Source organism: Drosophila eugracilis, unplaced genomic scaffold (genome assembly GCF_018153835.1).
Source record: "Drosophila eugracilis isolate 14026-0451.02 unplaced genomic scaffold, ASM1815383v1 contig_423, whole genome shotgun sequence".
NCBI classification, from domain to species: Eukaryota; Metazoa; Arthropoda; class Insecta; order Diptera; family Drosophilidae; genus Drosophila; species Drosophila eugracilis.
In genome coordinates this window covers 903,186-928,910 of record NW_024573287.1, presented here as the reverse complement: position 1 = coordinate 928,910, position 25,725 = coordinate 903,186, and the positions used below count along the sequence as shown (strand labels likewise).

At 38.7% G+C, this 25,725-nt stretch overlaps 1 protein-coding gene across 2 annotated transcripts; it reads right to left on the bottom strand.

Moving 5' to 3' along the window:
* Nucleotides 1–25,725, bottom strand: LOC108105196. Of its 2 annotated transcripts, none has more exons than XM_041818968.1 (7): nucleotides 25,643–25,725; nucleotides 6,724–6,932; nucleotides 5,218–5,353; nucleotides 3,738–3,871; nucleotides 1,952–2,074; nucleotides 1,671–1,866; nucleotides 1–1,279 (listed from the first exon to the last, which is right to left on the bottom strand). In XM_041818968.1, the coding sequence occupies exons 1-7, from the start codon at nucleotides 25,704–25,706 to the stop codon at nucleotides 840–842; spliced, it is 1,302 nt and encodes a 433-aa protein (XP_041674902.1). In that variant the 5' UTR covers nucleotides 25,707–25,725; the 3' UTR covers nucleotides 1–839. The 2 variants fall into 2 exon arrangements, with proteins under 2 accessions (XP_041674902.1, XP_041674903.1); XM_041818969.1 differs by having other exon boundaries at nucleotides 1–1,249.

The following is a 25,725-nucleotide window of genomic DNA, read 5'->3' as shown; positions in this document are numbered from 1 at the left end:
TAAAACAAACTGTTTATTTTCCTCGCTTTTGTTTTTGTTTTTATTTTGATTATCTACCGTAAATTCTTATATCATACATATCTCGATCTTTTTTGGTTTTCGTTTCATTTATATAATATATACAAGTACAATACATATATACTTTTACATATATAGGCAATAATTAGCTTAATACCTAATTGCTTACTTTGCCTTACATTTTGTGTATTTTTGGTTTTCTCTTTGGGGGCAAATACATTTAGGCGTATTACGTTTACATATATATATATTTTTGTTTTTATATAGAACATATACATATATATAAATATCATTTATACGATTTATAAATAATCTTGACTTTGGTATATAAATGTAATGTATAGAGAACCTAAAATTAAAAGCTTAGCACAACAGTTTTCATTTGTCTTGTAAAATGAACTTTGGAGAGGTTCTTAAATGGATGGATTTGAAAATCCAAAAAAAGCAATAAGAATCTTTGAAAATCGCATTGTTTGAAAGCTGCTAAAAGCGTAGTCCTCCTGACCATCTCCATCTTAGGAAAAGTTGAACAAACATATATCGTTGCATTAATGATGAACTGGCGTTTGCTTGTATTTCGCTTATCTTGCTTACATTGTCTTTGTATGTTTTGTATTCCTTTCTTAAATGCATTTGAAGTTACTTTGAGCTAGCTGAAACGAGTGTCTGGTGTGTAAGTGTAAATATTTTAGATACATCCTGCAGTTGCTTCTGGGTCTTGGCCTTGGGCTGAACTCTTCTCTAACATCCTCTAACTATAGCTGGACTCCACTTTAATTTCTACCCCTGAAGTGTGGCACTGGAGTTGCGTGACAATTGAATCATGTTAATTGTCTGATGCATCTGCTGTTGGTCCTGCCGATGCCGCATCCACATCCACATCCTTTCCAGCTGAATTTCAACACCCGCAGGCAGGACTTATGATGCTCCTGCTTTTGCTGCTGCTGATGTTGCCTTTGCTTTGCTGCGATGACCCGCATTCCAAGGGGTCTTGTCCGCCGGATTGTGCACCTTCCGCTCGTGTTGCACGTTGTACCGTTGGCCTTTGTCATCATCGCCTGCAACGGCGACACTAATTGCCTGGCCAGCGTCCAACTGAGCACCGCCATCAGCGATCCACCGACCATCCAACAAGATTGACTCGGACTCGGTCGAGAACTGGACGAACCAGCTCCCCGCCAGGCAGCTCCTCCGTCCCCCAGTCCGCCCTCGGTTCCATCGTCTTCTTCGCCTGAGGGTACAAAATGATAGAAAAAAAAGTCTAGCGAGAAATAGAAAGAAATGCAGACAGAAATGCAGGCCATGTATTCGATGTATTCTGTTACTTCCTCCACATAACTACAGGCCAACTTGCGTAACTCAAACAATGTGTTTTCCTCCTTTAACTTCTCTCTAAGCAAAAAAAAAGTGTTTGAGGGAAAGAAACAAAAACCTTAATCATACTTTAAGACATAATAGTCTTTAAAATCAATCAAACACATAAACTAATAGGTACATTTTATTTGCCAACTTACTGTATGCATCTCAGATAAATAAATAGAAGTTACTGAAGTTTGCCTGTAGTTATATTTTGGAATTTTGTCTTTTTTAATTGAAGTGCTTGTGTAGTGTGAGTTTTGTGTTTTAGGAAAATAATTGGCTGCTGAACTCACCCTGAAGCTGCGTCAAATAGCTGTTCTTCTTGTTATGCGAATTGTCCTCGTGAAGTGCATATTGATCATAGAAATCATCGGGACTCACATGATTGCCATTGGGTCCGCTTCCGTGTTTTGGAAAGAGATCCGCTTCGAGAACAATCTTTTCGGTGGTTTTCCAGTAGACATCATGCAGCTGGGCACTGCAGCGGAGCTGTTCAGGAAAATAATATTAGTATTTTATATGTATTTTTCTCTTTGTATCAATATATAAAATATAAATTAAAAATGGTGCCCACCTTAAGTTTTCCATTATCAAAGTGCTGATCCGTGACCACAAAGTGAATTCCCACAATTGCAGTTTCCATTTCATTGCGTGAATCACGGAGTATTTTATGGTGACGAACAAGACTTGGATTTACCTAAAGTATTTGAAATAAATAGGGATTAGAAAGGAAAAACAATAAGGATATATATTTGGAATGAGGTTATATGTAATGGATATTCTAGTTATACTCAAAACGTTTGGCATCTGTGGCAATTTATATTAGATATTTATAGTAATTTCCCTTTTTAAAGTGTTCAGAGTGCCTCGGAAAGCCTATAATAAATGGAAAAAAAAAAAGTGACAAGTTTGGCATTTGAAGCCATTAACTTTGACTTGTTTTGCCTCTTAACACTGTGACTTTTATTGACTGTCTGTCTGCCAACTAGTTTTCCCTATGTACACCGTTTTCACTTTAAAATCGCCAAAAAATGGGAGATATTTCTTTTAGCTAGTTGAACTTGTTTCCCGTTTATTTAGCTGGTTTGTTGCCTGGTTTTAGCGGTATGTCTTTGTTGGCTTATTGTTTAAGCGCATTTTGTGGCCAACGAATGGCGTTTGTATCGGGAATGGTGAGGGATTGGGCCCTGCACATCCAATCAACCGAGCGTGGCCAACTCAACTCAATTCGACAACTAGTTCGGCGGCATTCGCTTTTCCGTTCAACTATCGAACCATTGTGGTATGTGTAGGTGTGGGGCTTAACGTGTGTGGGTGTTTGTTTTGCGAGGGTGTACGTGTTAGCCATGTTTTCCCCGTTTCCGCTGCGGCTCTTATTATGCAGCATCAATAAGCATTGTTTACCGCTGAGTGATGATTCGTCTGTCGTTATCTCCCTCTGCAGTATCTACCCGTTTCGCTCACACATTTTCCGATTGTTTCGGATATGTAAGCCTATTATTTAGCTTATTATTTTATTTTCCATGTACCTCATTTGTCCTCATTATATTTCGCAATGGAGGACCAAATCATGTTCCAGGCATAGCAGCCTCCAATTAGGTTTTAAAATGATTGATTAAATCAAATTCAGAACACACAAGCTCATATGTGCATTTCTTTAAACACATTCCCCACTCTTCCTATTACAACTTTAAGCGATAACAAGTTAATAGATCTTAGAATTAAAATAAAGAGTGCAATCAAATAGCCATTTCGGTAATTATAATTTGCCAAGCACATCGAAAAACCTGTGCCATTTTGATTTCAAGCTTTTAAATAAGTTAATGGTGCTATTTTCATATATTTTTTTACAGCATTTCATGACTAGAGCTGTCGGTCCTGACAACTGGCAAAAATAATTGAGAGATGTAATATTCAAATTGCTGAAAATTTCCCACAACTCAAGTGGGCTTTTATCTGCCCCTTAACTCTGTGAAATTCCCAGAACCATTTCCATATTCCCCCAATTGCCAGTGTATGGATATGGTTAGTTTGAACAAAAAAATTACACCTAAAATTTGATGCTCCCGGAATGTGGGCGATTGTAATTTAGGGTTGTGCAACGGGGCGTGTCCTCGCAATTGCGTTGATCTCCGCGAATGCGTGTGTTTTTCTGGTAATTACAGAAGGGGAGAGGGTAGGGGTCGAGCTTAAACCCCTGCCGATCCCCCTTCCAAAGAGCAGACGCATAAATTCCCGGCAGATGCCAACGCTTGAAAACAAGAAAATTGTGTTTGCATAATTTCGGGCTCATCGAGGGGTGTTGGTAAAGAGGTGATGGGTGGCTAGGGGTACATAAAAGGGGGTGGCACGGCACTCACCTCTTCATTATTCACTGTCCATGTGAGATTGGCCGCTGGCCGCGAGTGTCGCGATGTGCAATTACCTCGCAATATGTCGCCGACCCGATATCGAGGACGTATTCCCGCTATGAATGGCGCATTGTGCGGCGTTTCTGCAAGGACAAAAAAGAGGAGGAAAATGAGATGGCATCAGTTGAGAGGTAGACCGGATCGATTGTCACTATATTTTTGATACTCTGCGGCATTCGTAAAACCAAAATCCGGCCCGAGCATCTGACCCAACCTGTCGTCCTGTCAATTGGGATTGCTAAGTGGGTGTTTGTAATGTGGGCGTTTTTTCCCATCTTTCTGCGTTGGTATGTGTGTTTTCGTGAGTGTGTGGCACAATCAATAACCGACAGATGTTTGAGTGTGTGTCAGGGCCCATTTCATAATTGAAATAATTACGAACTCTCCAGGTCAGCAGAGTTGGAATTTTAATTTCGTTCTACGAGGATATCCAAAGCAAACCCCCAAAGTTTCTATCCCCAACACTTAGAATGGTCGCCATTTAAGTTTAAAACACAATAATATAATATTAATAACCTGGTTATTATGTCGATCTCAAAAAAACTTTAATTACTTTTGGGTTTGGAAAATGTGTCTAGATTTTGAAAACAAATCTCCTAATTAATTATACTTTCCTTAAAAATGTATGAAATATAAGGTTGCCTTTCTCTAAGTGCATCACTCTCAGTCTAGTCTTCCAAAAAACTAATTCTTCCTGCTGTCCATTATCCTTGAAAGTCAGAATGGAAACCAGCAGACACACATACCGCATCCATGTGACACATAAACATGAAATAGACACTTTCGAAAGTTTGTCAAGCCAATTTGAGCCCACCTACGTCAACATATCTACCCCACATAACCCACACATTCAGTTCGGCAGTTTATTGACCGTCTCTACATTGGCATTGGCAAAATGTTTGCTCTCAAGGCATTCATTTTGTTTGCCGGCTTAAATGTCTTCATCTTTATCTCGTTTACCCTCAAATTTGTTTGTATTTTGTCTGCTTAACTGCCAAAACATTCGAACTTGGAGTTTATTTTTAAGTTTTATGTCCACAATCCCCACACAAGTATTTCGAGTCCGTCTGAAAGGACTTCCACTTCCACTCCGACTTGGTCTTGGTCTGGCCAATTGAATACGACAGTTGGTCAAGTTGGCAAGTTTGCCGCAGTCTTTGACTCCGCTTGGAGGGAAAGCTAAACTTTTCTTGGTTTTATTTTTGGCTAGAGAAATACTCAAACTGAAAATTAATTTAGTTGAGCATTCACATTTTTGAAGATCTCAAATTGGTTTAATATTTGCACTCTAGAACTTAAAGTTGCTCAGTTTGTGTTCGTTTCGCAGAAGCCTCTATAATGCGATTCCCCGGATTCAGTTGCCCCTATTTGACAATTTAATCGGAAATGTTTCGCTCCTTATTTTTACGCGACTGTATTTTTCACTTACCAATAACTTCCAATTCTGCTGCCGCTATTAATGTATGAAATGAGGGCGCATCCGCCGATACTTCGCAACTGTATTTACCGGATGTAGCCATTGTTACCGCATCGAGCACCACTTGGCTCTCGTTCGAGGACATGCGCTGCAATAAAGTTAACAAAAACACCGGGGCTGTGAGTGGAGAGTGAAATAAAAGGAATATTTTTCAACTGTCCAGAGCTTACATATACCCATATTTATTTATACATATCGTTCTCGTTGACCAGATGAAAAATTTCAACAAACGTATCTCGTTGGATTACTTCCGGTTTCCATCTATATTCTTTTTGCACATATTTAATGCGGGCTTTCAATAATTGAGGTTAAAGAATGTACATATTCTTGTTTCTAGCTTAAATTTTCTTCTATTTGCGTCTTTTCCGTCCTTTCAACAATATATCATCACTTTAGATATAGTAAATAATATAAACTATTAAATGTTATAAAAGGGGTGGAACAAATGAAAATACATATCGTTTCATTTTTATAAAGTTTAACTTTTGTTATTATTGCTTTAGGAGTTTCTTAACTTCAAAAATATATTCTCTCGCGACCAGTTAAAAACGGTTTGATTGTTTTTATAACATTCGTGACTGTATATTGGCGAATTGCCGTTGGTTTTATATTTTCTTTTTCTATTGCTGGCAAACAATTCTATTCTGGCGCTATTTTCACCAATTCCAATATAGAGCAACTCTTCAAATGAAAAGAATGCTGTTTTGTCGCATTTTTTGTCACATGAGTTGGAAACAGAAATTTGAATGAAAAATACGAAATACACACAAAAGCAGTAAGCAAATAAATAAAATGCCAACGTGTTTCTTTATACGCCTGAATAATTTTCAAACCAATTTAAAAATGCCAATATTTATTGAAAAATATTGCCGGCTACGTCGAACGCATTTTGGAAACTGAAAAACGAAAAAAACTAAAAAACAAAGCTCAAGTCCCGAAAGGGAATTCAAAAGTTCGACAAACGTGGCCCATGGCATGTGGGCTTCTGTTTTTCCGGCTCCTAACTGCCATGAAGCGGAAGTTAAAAACCGTGTTTTGATTTGATTGCGCATTGAAATTTCACATGTGTCTGCCCCTCCTTGTTAACTGTAGCGTTTCGTTCGATTCAAATGCCCTGGAAATGCAAATGTTTTACATTGTTAAAGCCGCAACCCGTTTAGTTTAGTTTAATTTATTTGGCTTCGATTTTTGCTCTTGTTCCATCCTCTCTTTTATTGGCTTTTCAAATGGCATGAGAAAATTAAAATAAAATCACTGCCAATAATAAAGTTTCACTTCCCTGATTTATTGACAACAAAGAGGTGTGATTGGGAAATTTTAGAAATATGAATTAATACTCGCATATAAATTAACCGAGATTAAATCTATTTTTAGAGATTATTAGAAAAAATTGAAATAAAATGCGGTTTACGTTTTCCATTTCATAAGATAAACGAAAGATAATAGTTTTGAACTTACCCTGACTTTGACGCCTGGGAAGTGAAAAACCTTCATGGGCGGCGTTTCCTTGGGAGTATATCGATAGAACTCTCGCCTTCCCTTATACCATTTCACCGAGTACAGGCTGTCATCCTCGATGTCATAGAAGCATTTCAGGATGGCCTTCTCAGTACGCCGCACGGCGTGCGGAACTCGAACCCGGACATCTCGTAAAGCCTCGGTTAGCTCTGAAATGAAACAATAATACGGGAAATCAGAAAATACAATCCACCAACAATTATATATTTAATTATTTAAAGCTGCCATGCTTTCAGCGAAAAGGGACTAAACAAACAAGTCCCCTGGGCCGTGCCTAATAGAAATCAACTGGGGGCGATAAAAAATCATCGCGCTTCGCATTTTTAATTCACTGTTTGCTTTTATTTTATTATCATTTTAATTTTATTTTCGCAGCCTCTGTTCAGTGTCTTCGTTTTGGTTTACGGCATTGTGCATAATTTATTACGGACATTTTGCATTTTATTATTTGGAATTTTTATTAAATAAATCCCAAACGGATTTTATTGACTCGACAACTCCCAGGATATTTTAGATGGAGGTTTACCCTTTCGCATGATGCATGGTATGCTGAATTGTAAACTGGATAAGAATTCAATGTTCGATCTCATAAAAGCAAATTTTAAATTTAAAAATCATATTTTCTCAAATGTTAATAACAAATTGATTATCTTAGTTGTGTGACATCCGTAAACCAAGGAACTGAGCACCTTATTTAAGTTGAGTAAAAGTGATTTTAATTATATTTGCTATTTAAAAGGGTACACCAATATCGACCATTCCCTATTGAAATTTAGGAATTTTAATATCTAGTCTGATCACGTATTGACATGGCTTTCGGCATGGTTTTATGCCACAAATCTCTAACTGACTGAACACTCACATACCAATATGCTCGCTCGCACATACATATTTATAAAAAATATTTTTACCAGGATATTTCTGACATTTGTACGTATGGCTGATTTCCTGTTTTACTGCCACGGAATTTCCTTTTTTTTGGCTGGTCCTGGCTTGGCATTATAAATCAGATTATAACAAGCAAAGGGTAAAAACGGCCCATGTGTATTCAACACATTCCGTTCCACCTGTTTGCTTTCATTGTTTTCCCCAATAAAATATGAATAAATTGTAGCCTGATTATGTGAGATGAAATTAAAAATGATTTCATCCTCTTGTCGTAAAAAATGTAACGCTGCCGAAAGGCCATCAAACATTTGTCACACATCCATAAACTCGGTAGACAGAATTATTGTTTTTATTACTTGGAAAAAACGTTTCGATGAGGATTAAATGATTGATATAAACGTCTTAAGGGATTTAAATTTTCAAACGAATTATATTTAGGTGAATATTTAGATTATGTTAGTCGGCACTTATTAAAAATGAGCTGTAGGTTATTTTTTATATAATATATAAATTCAAGCCCAACTGGACCTGTCATAACCTAAGGGCCACTTCACATAAGGAAAGTCTCCCCATTTCCAATTACTCTGCCCTTGATATCCCCTCAACCTCTGAGGAAACCAAGTTGCCATTATAAAGCGATTTCCCCTGACTGCAACTCAATTCCCTTTCATTAGGTTAGAGTTTCCGGTTGTTCCTCTGTCATTTAGCGCCTTCTTCCTTCTGTGGGTTCCATTTCATGCCACACTAAATAGACAAGGTTGCAACAATCCGGCAACAAATGAATGTCCAAACAAGCCAGCACGACTGTGGGAGGTGCTTTGTAAATCCCATCAAATAACTGTAATTGCAAAGTTTTTACAGCCAGACACGAGGAGCACGCCTACAAAGCCCCCAAACTCGGAGCCCGGATCCTCGACCCTCCTCCAACTGGCAAGGACAATGCACATGCAACCCGGCCATTTGTCGGAGGTACGAAAGGAAGGCGGCGAATGGGGCTGGTCCCGCAGGACTCCTCCGGAGGAGGTGGAACTACGTCCCCACAACGTGTGCAATAAATATGAATAACGAGCACAACGTGAGTGGCACACAAAGTAAAAACAAGACCGCTCTCGACATCGCAGTGGCAGTGAAAAGGCAGATTCAGCAGGCCAGCCTGGGTACCCATCCCGCCTGCCCACACTCTACTCTAAATCCTTGGAGAGCATCCAACCTCATTGTTGGCGACACGCGGCAGCAAATATTTGCCTCTGCCGCTGCCTTTTGTTTAAATCTTGTTTATGCAACATGCATGGCATATATTAAGAAGTGCCGACCAGACCCGAGTGTCAAGCGAATGTCCAGCAGCGCTCTGATTTACACCAGGCCAACATTACACCACCATCTGCAGATGGGAAGGATCCAAGTGTCGGTTTGGCTAACAGATTGCTCTGCGGGCTGGTTCCTTTTGTCCAGGCCAAGGACTTAAGTTGGACTTGGCAACATTGTGTAATCGAATTGGACTGTGGTATCCAAATAGTAGTAGTATTCAAATCTTATAGGGCTTATTTTTTAGTATTATTTTTAGGTTAATAATATATTATTTACCTTCCTAAATTTATTTTTATAGGTGCAAATTAAAAGCGTCATTGTCTGTTTCTCTGCCTGGTGAGATTTTTGGACATTTAGTTGACCCTTGCAAAGAATAAACTTAATTTAGACCTTCGGTTATACTTTCGAAACTCTCAGCTGCTGAAATTATGACACTTTCTGTCAAAGCATATTTTGGAAACTTACTGCCAGCTAATTGAAAAGAGTGAAACTATAAAGAAACAAGCGGAAAGTTTGGCCAGGACTATGACCTGAACTAGCACATAATTTCCCTTCCACATGAACTCCTTGGGCAAGAGCAGCAGCATTTGCCTGACTGACCACACAGTGTACACGAAGGAACTATGAGTTTCTTGGCCAACTGGAAACTTTGCAAAGTACAAGTTTATGGAGCTTGGCTTTTGAGTTACACTTACACTTATGCAACAGATGGGCCAAGACTGCAAACTGGCATTTTAATTTTCTATTAGCAGGAAATTTTGTGTTGTTCAGCACTTACCCCCCAAAACCTTTTGGAAGTGTCTAGAGATATCTGGCGCCATATTCATCATAATTTGTGCTGACATTAAATATGTAAAATCCTATTCCGCTGTAACCCAATATGATTCGCAGCTCTTAGACCCCATCGAGCACTATTAGTGACTCGACATTGTGCAGTCATTACTCAGTCAGATTTGACTGCCATCTGGGGTTATCAGAGTCCCGTTTCGAAACCGAGGGAGGTTTATTCAGACGGACTTGACGCCAACGCGTCGGGGATGCTCATTCTATTTCTTCGCCCTTTTCGGGGGTGGCTTGAAAAATTGTTGACAATTTCAGCTTAATGCATTTTTATGTCACTTCTTCTGGTTTAGCGAAAATGAATGCCCCGGCTGTTGTTGTTTGTCCTGCACAAGCACAAACACAGCCACATTCACGGGACCACTCCGTCAGTCACAAACACATGAGCTGTAGTCCTTGCATTCGCAGAACCACCAATTCGGACCAAGTCGCCTCTCCCTTTTTTCCGGATCTCTGGAGCCATTCAACGTCGACATCCAGGACTCTGTCTGACTGTGTCTGTGTCTGTCCTTTGTGTTGATTATGAAATTTAAGGACAAAAACCCGTGACAGTCTGGCCGCCCCCTCATTTTTGTTTACGCTTAAAGAGTTGGCCTGGCTCCTTGGTGTTTGGCTTTTAATGGCACATTTTCCACTTTTCGGTTTGGCTTTTGGGGGATGCTACATTACAATTTAATGCCTTCCGCTCTGTAATTACGAACAGATTCGTAGAGGGGCATAGCCATATTGGACCAAATATTAAATAAATCTTTATAATACCTTTGGTGGTTTAAAAAGTTGGTTGCAATCAAAGATATTCTATATCTTCCAAGTTTAAAGTTTTAAAATCAATACATTCTATTTCTAACTTTAAAGGACACTAAAAATCTTATAAATCTTAGAATCAGATAGAGAGAGCCCTCAAAAGAAATCCAACAAGTTTCTGGCACTTCTTCTTAACAGTGCAAAACCCAAAGCCAACTTAACATCCTTGGCCATTTATTTAAAAACTAAATAAGACAAGCATCGCTAAATCGCCAACTAAGCTCATAAAATCCCACGAACAAGTGCCCGAGTGTAAAGCAACGTGGGAAATGTTCAAGTACGACAAAAAAAGAGAAGAATAAAAGGAGAATAGATAGTTGGGGTGAACAGGGAGGTTGTGGGGTGAAAAGCTATGAAAAAGTGCAAGGATCAAACAGTTGAAAGTGAGGCACACTCACATAGCTGGGCTAAATAATAAAAGAAAATAGGAAGAGCAAAAAATTCTGGCCTCTGGAATGAGTCGAAAAACGAAGGGACCAGCGTATCATGTGGTGTCTGGTCTCCTTTTAGAACCTACTCCCTGCCCGACAAGCCTCGGCTCCCGTTTCTAATCTAACACTGGAAATTGTGCAGGAATTTGTTGCAATGAGCTTTTTATTATCCTTTTTCGATCTCACATGTGTGTGTGTGAAATACTAGCTTCTTCTTTTTTTGGTCGATTTTTGCTCGCTTTTGCATTCATTTTCCAATGCGAAAGGCGAAAATTGCAGTGGCAGCGTGTTTTTCCTCGTATGGAGCACAGGTGGAAATTTATACTGTTACCATGTTTGCCACACCCCCAAACACACACACACCCTCTCACATACACAGAGTGTAGCGCCCAGACGTTCAAATTATTTGAGGATTTGTTAAATTTTCCGGGCTTTCTCTGCATTTTTTGTCCACCAACCTATTTTATTTTTTACACAATTTGTCGTGGCAAGGCGAACAAAATGGGCCACACAAGTGTCTGTTAAATGGTCGTTTAGGCCGAGGGGAACTCCGTTCGTGGACTGGGTGGGTTCAAGGTTTCTTTTTTGTATTTTACCGTTTTCTATCGCGAAAAGAGCTGCTGACTTGTTGACCTGTAAATAACTTGAGTTTAACGAAGAGATTAACGTTCCAGATTCGCCGGCGAATTTTTATACATTTTTTGTGAGCTCTCGTTTTACGAGGTATAAAAAACGGTTGAGTTTGTGAATGGAAAATGTGAAAAGGAGATTCACGAATTGCTGAATAGAATAGATGAAGCTTTAGATTTTTCTAACAAATTTAAATTAATGATTAAACTTTGGCTGCGTAAATAAATGATTTCTTTTTCAATTTTAAATTCTAAGAAAGATATATAACTTTAATAAATGAATTCATTTCATGCTGATATAAATATTTTCTATAATTTAAAATTTCATGTCAAACAAAAAAGCAAAGCCTTATGCAAATGGTAAGCATATATCAAAATTATCGTAAATCTATGACCATAAAAACTATTTCACAAATCCGATCTCTACGAAATAGAAACATTAACCCTGCAACCCCCATGTCATATTATATACATCTTTATTTTCTAATCTCACCCACTCAATGGACTTAAACCACCCCCGCTACACCCACACTTATCCACCCTTGGGATTAACCCTCCTCTGCCGGAACAGAGTTTACTTGTAAGACGGGGAACCTGGGAGCACGCGTAATTTTTAATTTACCATGACATAAATCGTATAAAACTGTCAAAGTCACTAAAAGCACGAAGCAACAGCCTGTCCCTTTAGACTGCAATGTCCTTTGTCCTGCGACCTCCTTGGGGGCACAAATTACGTCCCAAACACACAGAAGGGTGTCGAGAGTCAACAGAGGAGTAGTCGAAAAAAAGGTAGAGGGGCCAGTGGCACGACTTGAAAACGAAACAAAGAATCTACTGCTTTCCCCGAACAGGATGTCAGGCCAGGACTTGGGCATTAATAAGTAAATCTCCAGCAATGTGACGGCTATCAGTGGCACTTCCGCCTCCCCAGGACCTGCTCGACATATATGTGTAGGGTATATGTGTCCTCCCACTCTCAAGTAAACCGAAACCATTTATATTTTATCTTGTCCTTGTCGTCGGTTCATGCGAAGCGAACTTCTCTAAAGTTCCCAGCTACTGTGAAATGAAGTTGCCAGTCCTCAGAATCTGGGGAATTCTCCCAAAACGTAAATGTGTGTGTGAGTGTGTACGAGTGTATTTTGGCCGGAAGTTGCAATTCCTGCCCTCAATGCCTATAAATTTAACTTAGTCTTTTGCGGAACTTCTTCGCCAGCCGCCTCGGTGGCTTTTGTTGTTTTGTCATGTTTTGTTATCCTATTTGTCCTGGCCGAAAGCAAGTCCGGTCCGTAGTCCTGGCCAGCAGATCCAACATATATGTTGGCTTGACTTAACACTCTGGCTGTTGATTTTCGGCCGAGGATTGCATTAGTTTAATTAGGTGAACAGAGGTGACAGCAGCCAAGATAGATGCGGTCAATTTGTTTGGCCTGGCTCAAAAGCCGAAGCTATAAAGTTTGTCACTGTGCTTAAATTCTTAATGCAACTTGAAAACTTGATAGCAAGGACTAAGAGAAATTAGGTTTCTTTTAGTTGGTTTAGAAACAAATTAAATTTGTATAGAAGCCTTAAAATAAAGATCTATATTCCTAAATTACTTTAAGTTTTAGAAGACCACTTCTTGACATTACTTTTATTTTATTGAACTGCTAAGCTAATTCCATTCAAATTTGTTTTCATTTATCCGCTCCAACAAAAACTAAAACCCCCTGAAGATGAATGAGGGAAAACAAAGCATTAGAGAGAGTATTCCTGTCGAATAGACTTGTCTGGCATGTCGACCCAAAATGCTGTGAGTGACATTATGATAACCCAATGTCAGCTATTTGCCAAATCAGACATGTTAGTGGGTGGGAGGCTTTGTGTAAATCAATTGATTGGCAATGCGTTTTGATTGCCAGCCAAAATTTGGTCCGGACACGCGACTGGTTTGGGGAGGAAGAAGATTTGTGGCCGAGGGTGAATCGTTTGAGTTTGAGTTTTTGTGCGGTGAGAGAGGGGATCTTCCCCTTTTAATATATTATTGCTCGACATGCACTCGGAACGGGCTTTATTGTCTAGAAATCAGCAGGCAAGACAGTCGAAGGGGACGGCGATAAATCCAAATGAATTGAAATTGCAAATTAAAGCGGCTTGCGTTAATTTCCACTTGCCTGCTGCAGTTCAATGACACAAATAACCGGAATGGGAAAATTCGAGTTGAAGTTTTCTTTGGCTTTCTAGGGGGAGTGTCAGCCGGCAATTTATTGAAAGACGAATTTCTGCCTCTGAGCTGACAGCCTTAATTCGCTTTGATTTGTTCAGCCTGGAGGGGGAAACAAAATGTTCAATAAAAGTTTGCCATTCAAAGCGGAACAGAGACTTGCAATGAATGAAAGCGAGTTTTTTTAGCCAAAGTTAAATGAAAATATTTGACATTTTCATTGAAAATGAGTAATTAATAGCAGACTATTTACGTACATAAGTAACTATATATCCTGACTTATCTTATCTCAGATGAATACATATTTACTAATAATTTACTTCGTAAGGTGAATTTATTGGTAATTGGTTATCTTTTTACTAGAAATATGAAATGTGATGAATATTTTCTATATCTTGCAAAAGCACGTATTTCTCCTGCTTTCCTTACAGCCTAACAGCAATTTGATTCATTTTATAAAACAAGCCAAGTAAAACTGATAATCGGCTCTTGTTGTTGCTCTTAGACCCAGCCACTTACTCCCACTCAAACGAGCCAAGTTCTTTGTGAACGTGTTTGCAATATTCTCTCTGATATATGATTATCTTTCTGGGATATACATTTTTTTTTTTGGGCTACGAAAAGTTGTTGTACGTATGTTTTATGGTAAGTTTTTCCTCTTGATTTATTTTAATATTTTATTATACTTCACGTTTGATGCAGAATGCATTTGGCCTTTTTCCGTTCCTTGCGGTACTTTTCGGCTTCTAATATTTGTTCATATTTTTCGTAATAAGATTTAGCCCTCAACAGAAAATGCGAATTTTCCTTTTATTTATTATTGCTGGTAGATAAATATTGTTTGGTTTGAAATCAATTTTACAAGAATTCTTCCTTGTGGCTTTTATGGTTGCAATATTGAAGTAATTTTTGCATCCTTGTATTTTTCTTTGAATTTTTTGGGTAAATTCTTTGGCTAAGTTCATCGGTTGTAGATTTTTGCGTAATCAAATTAAGCAAGTTAAAAGAAAAGCAATTACCTCGTTTTTTCTATCGTAATCTATTTGGTAAGTAAAAATAGATTAATGTTAATATCCAGCAGTATAAGAAGTGGGTTTCATGGCCTTGGCCGGAAAAGCTAATGTCAAATGCACTTTTTCCCAGTGCCACAATAAAAAGGGGGCCAAAGTTACCAGCAAATTAAACGCAAATTACCTGCCAGGAACACAATAGATATATGCATGCATCAAACATCAGGCAGTTTGACATAGCTTGGCCTACCGCAACAACAATATACATGGGTGACCCAGAGTGGGTGGTTGTGTTAAGTTGGGGTACATTTGGGGGAGAACAATTACCGATGAGGCCAGGAGTCAGACACCGCAGAACAATAGTTTCCTGTTTCCTGAGTGCTAAAGTTTTCATATGTCTGACCCATGGAGCACCACCTTTCCGGATCCAACTTCCCAAATTTTACCACCCACTGCCCACTGGGAGATTCCCCTTATAAGCCCGTTCCATGTGAAGGAAATCGAGCCTTATTTTGGTAGTTCACATGTTCAGGTTATAACACAGGAAAATAAACATCGTACTATTTGGAAACTGTAACAATTTATTATTTAAATCCTTTAATTTATTAAATCCATTAAATGTTATAAATACAAGCCAAAGGAACCAAAAAAATTATTTTTAAGGATAAAAAATAAGCATAAGAAATGAATAAGATTTATCATCAGTGTAGGAGAAGTTTGTGCCCATAGTGGAACATTTTTAATGCAATTTTCACCTAGCTTGGGGATCTCCCTTCTAATCGCCCCCTCCTGTCGTTCCCTGGACGTAATTACTAAATACTCTTGGCGCTTTCTCTGTCCTGGCCAGGTCCCGTTTGGCCAGCACTCTGCTCCTTTCTTTCGTCCTGCACTGTGTTCTTTGTTACTTATTTTCTTATCGTCTCGGATTTGTGGCCGCAAAATGTTTCGTGAGCTTTTGTTTGGAATTTGGCTAGCCCGGCTTTCATTTTTCTTATTTGTCTGGATATGGGTTTTCCTCCTCATCTCTTTGGCTCTCGTCTCCTTTGTTTTTCCCTTACTTATTTTCTTTCTTTTTTTCTTAGGCGCCTGCGGTCTATTTTGGTTGGCATTCCTTAAGTACAAGCGTGTGCCATGTTTATTTTTAATTAATTTTCCCTAAGCAGTCTAAGACTTTGCCACCGCCAAACAGTCGAAAATCTCTTGCAGGACAGGGAAAACTGAATGGAGCTCTCGATTCAATGTTTTTTTTTCTGTTTTGTTAATTTTTGCAATTTTCTACTTAATTACCTAACGGGTTTCTTTCGAGTGTGAGCCATTTCTCTCTGCCATTTAAGGCCACCCGCATAAATGTTAATTACGGCTATTACGAGAGACAAATATAAGTGGCTCGTTTAGTTTGAGTTTTTAAAAGAGAAAATATTCAAATTTAAAATAAAATAAAATTATTTCTGTCTTATTATCTTTATTTTTATTTATTTAATGCATCCTTTATTCAAATGCCATTTTTGTGAAATTTATTGAGGCTTTAATGCAATTAATTAAAACTTGTTCGATAAACGCTTTTGATTAATGGCAAAAGGCCAATGGCAGAGTCGTAGACCGAGCTAACATTCTGCTCACATTCCAATTAACCCAGGATTCAATTTCAGGACACTGGACTGGCGGAACGTTCCGCTAATCGTGCAAATTTCAAGCACAATTGAAGCCAGCTCAATTAAACCCACTGCCATGGAAAGGCGATGGAAAAAGGAAGGAGGAAATTCTGTCGACTATTTGCCCGTCCGAAAATTCGCTCGAGGATTCCGTTGGCCTGGCCAAATGAAGCTGAAATTAGCCAGTTTTAAAGTATAATGAGCGTATAAATGATTAATTGTTTTTCCAGGAAATTGATAAGGGCAGGAGGGCGAGCCGAGCTGTCACTTAATTAACTTCACTTTATTGACTGCGCGAATTAGTCTAATTGGTAACTTGTCACCACAACACCTGAAAGGCTCCTCCAGACCGACTTCTCCTTAAGAAATTTATTAGAATAAAAGAAACATTTACAGTCCCTAGACTCACTTCGCTGAATGCCAAACTGTTGAATTAATATAATCTTTTATCAATTCCCCAAAGCATTGTCAGACAACAATTGAGGCCGGTCTTGGGGGTCTTTCAACGATTTGTCACAAAGCGATTTCTGCTTATTTTCACAATAATTTCATTTGTCCTTTTGATAGCAAACAACAAAAAACTTTTCCATTCTCTTTCCGAACAACCGCAAAGTTTCAATTACTTTAATTTATTAATGTTGTTGAAATGTTATGCGGGGACTTAATTTCTGGTCGTCCGCTCTTGGCATACTTTGTGGGATATTTTATTTTTTGTCAAGAGAGAGGGGGCCGGAATTCGAGAGCTTAGAGGTCTAAGATATTTTCGAAAATAAAATGAAATTAAATAGTTGGAATTCTTGAAAAGGCGACAGACAAGCAAAGGAATCTTAAATTTGCCTTATAATATTTAGTTATTCAACATAATTTCACTTTTCACACAAAAATAATTTATATTTAAAATATTTATACGAAGCAACTTGTAATTATCCTTTATTTACTGAACTCGAACTTCTCGCTTTTTCGTCATCAAATTAATGTCTGTCATGACTGCTAATTGATGGCTAATTCAGCCCGACTTTAAACCTTGCTCCTGACAAGCTTGGGGAAATCATTTTAACTTTAATTAGTATGCCAGACATGCATGTGCTGCAAGCACTCATTTTACAGAGTGCCGAGAATAATAAAATTCCCAAGCTGGAGCTGCATAATTTTTGGCGTTAATTCAATTTACACTTTTCAAAAGCGAAACGGAAGTTCATCCCTCAACCCCGCACCATGTTGGCCGTTTTTATAGTAAAATATTTCAAAAACTATATAGAAAATGTGAAATAACAGCGAAAATATGTGCAACAGCTATAAAATATTTGACAAGCAAAGGAAAAACTTTTGCAACTAATAAAAAGCGGAAATGCCGCGCAAACCGGAAGGCAAGGGGCGGGTATTTTGACTCAGACATCAGTGGAAAATGCGTCTTGTCAGCCCCGTCAATTGGCTGTTTTGCCCCCCACCTTTTTGAATACCCCGCGCTGTGAGCATAAATAATAAATATGGCATGTAGTAAATGTAAATGCGCAGTAGAAATTCCATAAATTCAAAGGCCCAGCTGCGCATTCCCTTCATGACATTTAACACTTTGGCAAACAGGAGCCCGGCGATTCAGTGAGGCGGCAAGTTAGCAAGCCATTCAAATGCACTTGAGATTCCTGGAGCAACAGCTGCGTCCTTTCGAGGACCAAATGAAAGGATTCGCGTCAGCGATGGCATCGTGACGTGATTGGCATGGCCAACTGTCAGATCGAAATTAGTTCGCAACTACTCTGAGTTAGGATAGCAAAGTGATTAATGATGCTGATCCAATATCATGAAACGTGTTCAGATTGTCTGAACTAGTTAGACATGAGACGATTCCAATAAGTCATGACAAAAATATATAGATATATATTTATCATTGAATGGTGATTGGAGTCTAGTTTGCCAAAATGTTTGCTTTAAAGAACTTTGCAAATCCCCTTTTATAAAGATTGTTAATTATTTGAGGCAAAAATTAAAATAAAATCCAGAATATATTATTTGACCCACTTTTGAATACCCCTCACGGTGGCAGCTTCTCAGAACCAAGATTGCTGACTCGTTGGCGTGCGAAGGCGCCAAATCCAAATTAAATAAGATTTGTTTGGCTGCCGTTCAAAGATGCCGAACGGCGGTTCAGTTCGGTTCAGGTCAGGTCAGGTCCTTCTGGCCACCCGCAGGATGTCTTTGCCACATCCTTGGCCTTCCGGCCTTAACTTTCGTTGATGGCACCGACCCGATGCCGCGCATTTTAATGAGTCAAAAACACAGCCCGTTTGAGTTGGGGGCGTGAGATGTCGGATTGTTTGCCAACAAACATGCGTCAAGTTCAAGTTGGCGTGTGAAAGGCAAGAAACCGCCTCTGTCAGAGCCAAGAAAAAAAAAATAGCAACCTAAGGAAAGCAAACGCAAGAAAGGGACAAAAGTTTTTATCATGACGTCTTGGCCTTAATTTCGAGTTTCAGTCTCGGCTTTCGAGGTTTTTGGTGTCGGCCACATTGTGTCGCTTCGAATTGTTTGCTGGGCGGGGCTCAGGAAAAATGTGTTTAGAATGCGGAAAAGTTGTTGAAAATTGAGTTTTGTGTGAAGTTTTATTCATTGATTTGCGGGTTCATGTGGGTGTTTGGCTCTGGTTTCTTGGTAGAATTTTGTGGCAATGAAAATATGCGTAAGCCGAGAATGTGTGGTTAAAGGAACTGAATAAAGCGAAGGCCTCCTAATTGCCCTTTGAAAGTGGGCTTAAAGTTTTCAACTTCATTATTTATACAGATAAATTTAGGCTTCATATAATATTTGAAACTTTAATTCAATTTACAAAATAGTCGTAACCAAGATTTTCTACAACAAAGGATATATTTTTAAAAGTTTTCTGTTTACGTTAAGCAACATAATTTTCCACAAAACACTTTATGTTAGTAAATGAAAAACCCTTTGCCAATAACACTTAACACTTTACGAACGGTATCAATTAAATTGACAGTAATTCTTGGAGCTTAGTTGCCAAACTTTCCGATAAATCGGTCCAACCCCGACTGCCCGGTAACGTCAATCGCAATTGGCGAATGCCAGAGCTCCGGAAAGTTTCCCTGTGACCCGCTAGTGCCATTCGATACGTACGTGTTTATTGGAAACCCGGTTGCACGTTCATTATTTGAGGTCACAACAATAGTGAAAGCATCCGCCACAGCGAAATGTGCAATAATTTTTAGCTGGAAAACTTTTGTTAGGAACGAAGCCGACACAGTTCGACATTACGACATGGAGATGGCATTGAGGTTGAGTGTGGGGATTTTTTAATCAATAACTTTGATTACTTTTATTGTTGTCGCAGCCATTACCAGGTGTGTTTTTACATAGCGGGTATGGAGGGGAAGGGAAACCTGTCAAGTTTATTAATTTGCCACTTGAGCGTTGAGTTGTTGCAGTGTCTCGTAAATTCCTTAATGGCAACATATTCATGGAAAATGTTTTCATTAAGTTTTTATTGCTGCGTCGCCGGAGAAGGTGAAGGGCGAAATGCGAGTGCTTGGGGCATTGGTCACGTTTTGTGCCGTTTGTTGATTGCCCGACTTGCAAACGCCAGCAGTTGCACATGTGAAGGCGATATGGCCATTAAATATGCAGCAGAAACACCTCTGTACCCCCTGGTTGATACCCTTTTTCGCTCTCTGGGTTATGAATTGCAATGCATTTCGTAGTGGCAGCCCAAAAGGGAATCCTCCAAAGGAACTTACCTCCGAATTCGGGCACACGGCATTGAAGCGAGTGCAAAAGACTTTTGTTTGTAAGAAAACTCATTGGAATATTATGCACAACAATTTAATATTTATTGAAAATCAAATTAAGTCTTCTCGTAAGTTGAAAAGTTTCTGGGTCAATTTACAAGAAGCAATCCTTGACCCGTTTTACCCAACTACATTCAAAAAACTTACCCATGCTTGAAATATTTTATATATTATCCCAATCCAAATTCCAAATTGGAATATTAAATGTTATACATTGTTGAGCTTTCAGTTCCCAAAAAAATAGCATTTCAGTGTTTTAGCTCTGCTATCTTTGCCTTGACATTTTGTAAATTTACTTATTATTAGGATTAAATTTTATAAGTCAAAAGTTAATCAATTCTCTCCTGGTGACGCGCAAAAGGGGAAAAAATGAATGGTAATTATTTAATTAAAAAACTTCAGCATGTAGTAATTTCACTCCATATCACATTTTAGTAGAGCAAAATTGGGTGGTTAATGGGGGGCGTAGCACGTGGGTCGGGGGCGGCTTAGCGGTTTGCTGCATAATGGAGGTGAAAATTGTTGTCTCCTCGCCCCAGTTTGTGTTCCTGTGCAACGCTTCGGTGTTATGCGCCAGGCATTTACCCACGTATATATTAATAACGATTATTAACTATTTGCAAGCGTGGCAAGGAACAGGATCGGGCAACAATAACAACAGCAAAGGATAATGGCTGGCATACATGGTGTGTATGTTGGCATAAATGCGTATATTAAAATTCTCGAGCATGCAAATCTGTCGCGAGCCCGAGGGCGAGCCACATAATTAGTGTGTTTTAAAAACAATAACGCGCCGCAGGGGACTTAAATATGATATATAATGTCCTTTATGAACTCCCTCTTATGAAAATAGTTTTTAGGGAGTTATGTGCCCCACAGATCAAGGACTCTGTTTTGTTATTCTGTTCTCGATTATGGTTTTTCATTTTAAGCAGCGTGCTTTTTAAATTTTAAACTATAATTTCATTATAATATTTTTATAAAAGGGTCTCGTTTTCGAATTTCAATTAATTGTTGCTAAAATTTCTCCAAATACATCTTTGTACTATTTTTCTCTATTCCCCATCCGCTGCATTTGCGTTCCTGCTGCATTTTGTCAAACTAACACATCGTTTTCCGGTGCATAGTTTTGGCCAGCAGACCCAAACCGATGCCAATGACCGGGGTTGGATGGGAACCCTAATGGTCGCATAGGGCACGCACTCGCACACATGCAAAATTGTTTCCTGTTATTATGCAAATTTCTTCATGGCTCGAACCGCACCCCGCTCGCAGGCACATGCCATGGAAATAGTTTTCCTTTTCGAGGGCTTTGCATCCCGGAATTGACCTTACCAGAGCAATTAAGCCGCTTAACCCATGGCTGCAGCCATATTTTGCATCCCCATCCTCGATGGGACGTCGCCATAAAAATTGTTAAGCTTCATCCCATCCGCTTGACAACGAAAACGAAGCGAAAATGAAAAATAAAATTGGCCAAAAACATTTGGCCGTTACAGCTGCAGTTTGTCAGTCGTGGCTAAAGCTTCAATTTGTTTCCCTTCTACTCCACCTCTGAACGGTTTTGGCCCGCTTTTTTTGCTCTTAGCCGAATCGAGATTTTCATGCATTTTATGTAACGATCCGACCACCTACCGACGCCCCCAAACAGGTCTCTGCATCAATAATAGTTGTTTGGGGGTTGCCATCGGTGCACTGAGAAGAAAAACAGAATCCAATTTCGTTTGATTTTACTAAAGTGGATAAAGTGGATACTTGTCTGATTCCTCTTTCATGTCGTGGCACACATATTTCTGGTTTTAAAAACCGCATTTTTGAAATAAAAGTAAGAACAAAAAATTAAAAAATATTTTCACTTTGGTTTCACTGTGTTTGTTGGTTTGTTAAGGTCTGGTTTGCCGTTTGACTATGATTTTTTTAGTACAGGAGCAAACGACTCAAATTCGAAATTCCCAACACCCTGAGCACAGAGCTGAGCTTATTCATATTTTTTGCCATCCTCTCTCGTCCATTGATTTTGCCTGTTAGTTTTAAATTTGCCAAGCGAAAGGAGAAGCCAAGTCAAGCATCCTTAAAGGGGGAAAACTGTGCGGTGGCTTGTCTCGAGTGGAAGAGTGGTTGGCGAGATGACATCGGATCAGGAATTCTACGCCACGGAATGCACTGTAATTGGTTCGATAATATATACAGGAATTGATTTCCAACCAAGCCAAAGAGGTTGCCTCGATTGAGCTTTAATTAAAGACGAGATTGAGCTGCCACTCCAGGCGACAATTTGCGACCTGGTTGTTGTGGTTGTTGGGTTCGTTGTCTTTTTCCTTTGAGGAAAATTGCTGACTGCTGAGAGTAACTTATTGAATTAATAACAAGTTATGATTACTACAGTATTGGGATCAAAAATCAAGGGATTTTAAAAATATAGGATAAATGTAAGCTCTTAGTAGTTTAAACTATAAAAGTTAAATTATCTATAATAATTTCCATCAAGTTCAATAATAACCTTCTCGACTAATAGACCAAATATGTTGCTGCTAATTGAGCACAAGGAACAAAATCAATAAACTCTGGGAAAGCCACACCTTTCCATTGAGCTGACCTTGTGGTCCCTTGCAATTTAAATCACATTTGTGGCTAATACAAATTACAGCCTATTGTGCCCGATAGCCACTAATTTGTCCAACGACAATCCTTAAGGCCAGAAAAGGTCCAAAATAAATGACAATTTCCTCAAGCATTAAGACATTAACGCAAGTTTTGAAACAAACTGAAATGGAAATAATATTGTCACAAATTTGCAAGCACTCTCGGCATGTGGTTATTAAAAGTAAATCAAGTGCACGACCGATTTACATAGCCTCATACTAATTAGCCACTTGTGTACTAAGCCAGGTACTCAGCCACAAAAGAGAAGCAATTCTCGGCCCAAACCAAAACCCACCAAAATGAAGCAACAAAAACATTTTGCTGTTTTTCCGATTGTTGTGCGTGTTGGTGATTTTTATCGGTCTCTGTAAATTGTGAGTGTGCGGGGATTTCGGCTCTGTTCTGTGGATGGGCGGATGGGTGTTTTTGGGTAAAGTGAAGGTCCCCGGAGTGTAGTACAATGTCGTCGTCCACATCGAGTGCACTTGGGACCGGCTCGATAATGGCAGGTTAATAAACGTTTTTGTGCGACACTGAACGTATGGCGAGACGCAGACGGCCAGGTGTGGGTAGAATTTTTTCCTTCGTCCTTTTTGCATGGCTAATGTCGGATCCGGCCTTAGAAGACTTACCCGAAACACGTGGGCGGTCTGAACTTTCGATGCATGGCTTTTGTGCATATCACATGAATCACGGTTCAATGGGGATTATTTTCAGAAAATACATGGACGGTATTGAGCCAATTTAAAAAAGAAAAACTATAAAATGGCCAATGACCTTGAGGATGTGTGACTGAAACACAAAAAACTTTTTTAAACTCTGAAAAGTGCATTCAAAAAAATATATATACTTTACATTGAGTAAAAACATATTTGTAAAGAAACTGCTTTTATGTTCTTACTATTTCCTACCTCAGTGTTCATAGCTTAACTTCTTGTAATCCCATTTTTACACAACTTAAAGCTGGTGTTATATTGTCATCAGCCTACAGGGAAAATAGAGAAAGCTTACGGCGACAATCACTTGTCACAGCATCCACAGCCTACACAAAACTAGTGGGCCATACTACTAGTAAATAAAGCACAAAAAGGTATGCTACACGAAACAAATGCCAGGCACGTTGGAGGCATTTATCAAGAGTCCTTGCATACACCTACAGATGTCGTGTGGCAGGAAGGAGTCGGCCGAAAAAGGGAAAGGATGGAGCTGTGGAAAAGGATAACAGGCCCAAATCCAGATCGCTCCGAGTGACAAAGAGTCGAAAATTTCAGTCACGCGAAGGGCTTAAATGTCGTTTGATGTATTCGCCGTCATTTAAGTTTCTGTTGATGGAGTGGGCGATAGATATATAGAAATATATATATATATATATACACATAGAAGAAACATCAACTGTCAAATCCCGCTTTTCGCTATAGAGAGAAATGCCTACGACTTGGGACTAAAGGCGAAGGTAAATGCATTTGTGTGATATATTCCCCACTTTATTGACATGTGTCCTGGCAGTCTGCTCCTGGAACCGATTGACTGTGCCGAAGATGCAGATAAAACTCGAATCTTCGGCGCACGTCCAAGGGTTAAGGCCAGGTGAATGGCGGCGGTGGCAGCAACTTGTGTGATTTATTGAATAAATCAGTTTGGAAGTCCCCTTCCAGCAGGCGCTGAAATATTTATGTGTATGTACGTTCGACTGTGCGTGCGGTTTTTGAAATTTATGTGCGATGGTAAATAAAATGAGACCTCCAACAGCGGCGAAAGCCGCAAAGACGAGGCAATAAAAATTTGAAGTGTGTGCAAGGCTCGGCCAGATATAATCCCATGTAGTATGTTTGTTCTTACGCCAGGAGACGCTGACAGCATGAGTTATTGGCTTAAAGAACTGTGATTCGAATGTGGTCGCCATTTAAATCAAATTTTAAAATTATGAGGTGGTAAACAAAATCCTAGTTTGCTTGTTGAAGTCATAAAGAATAATTTATGTATGGAATTTATTTGCACTTTTAGAAACATCGTAAAATTCTCTGAATTATTTTATATAATTTTGAATGAGTTTTTAACCTTTTAACTAGGGAAATCAAAGTCCAATTCCTTTGTTAAATTGAGTACTAAATTAAAAGCACGAACTTAATTCACACTTTGAAAATCTGCTTTAAGAGGCTTAATTTTTTTTCCACTAATCTCGTATTTGTTTTCGAATTAACGACATTTCAATGAATTATTCATATTGATTTCATTGAATATATTTAATGTGTAATGTGTAAAAGAAATGACATAAACCCAGCTATGACATCAAATTTAATCACAACTAATTAACATTTGGGGTGTAAACCATTATTGATGACGTGCAAAAAATAGAAAAGCTAATACCAATAATTGTTGTTTTATCATAATTGAATTTTATTGTTTCCCTTCAATTTAATTTCGTAATTTCATATTTGGTTTAGTTTGTGATGGGTTTTTCATGATTTTATGTTTTATTTTGTAAAATTTTCATTTAATTTTACAATTTTATTGAAGTCATTAAATAAAACAATTATTTAAATATGCCGTTGGTTATCAAATCATAATTTGAGAGTAATGAGCAATTTGGCCTTCACTTTTTATATCGCATATGCATGATCATTTGTATACATTTAAATAATTTTGAATTCACTTACCTAATGTTATTGCCAGAAGTAGTGTGGTCAAAGCAGTTTGGTGGACAATTTGTGGAAACCGCATATTGCTGAGATTACGATTC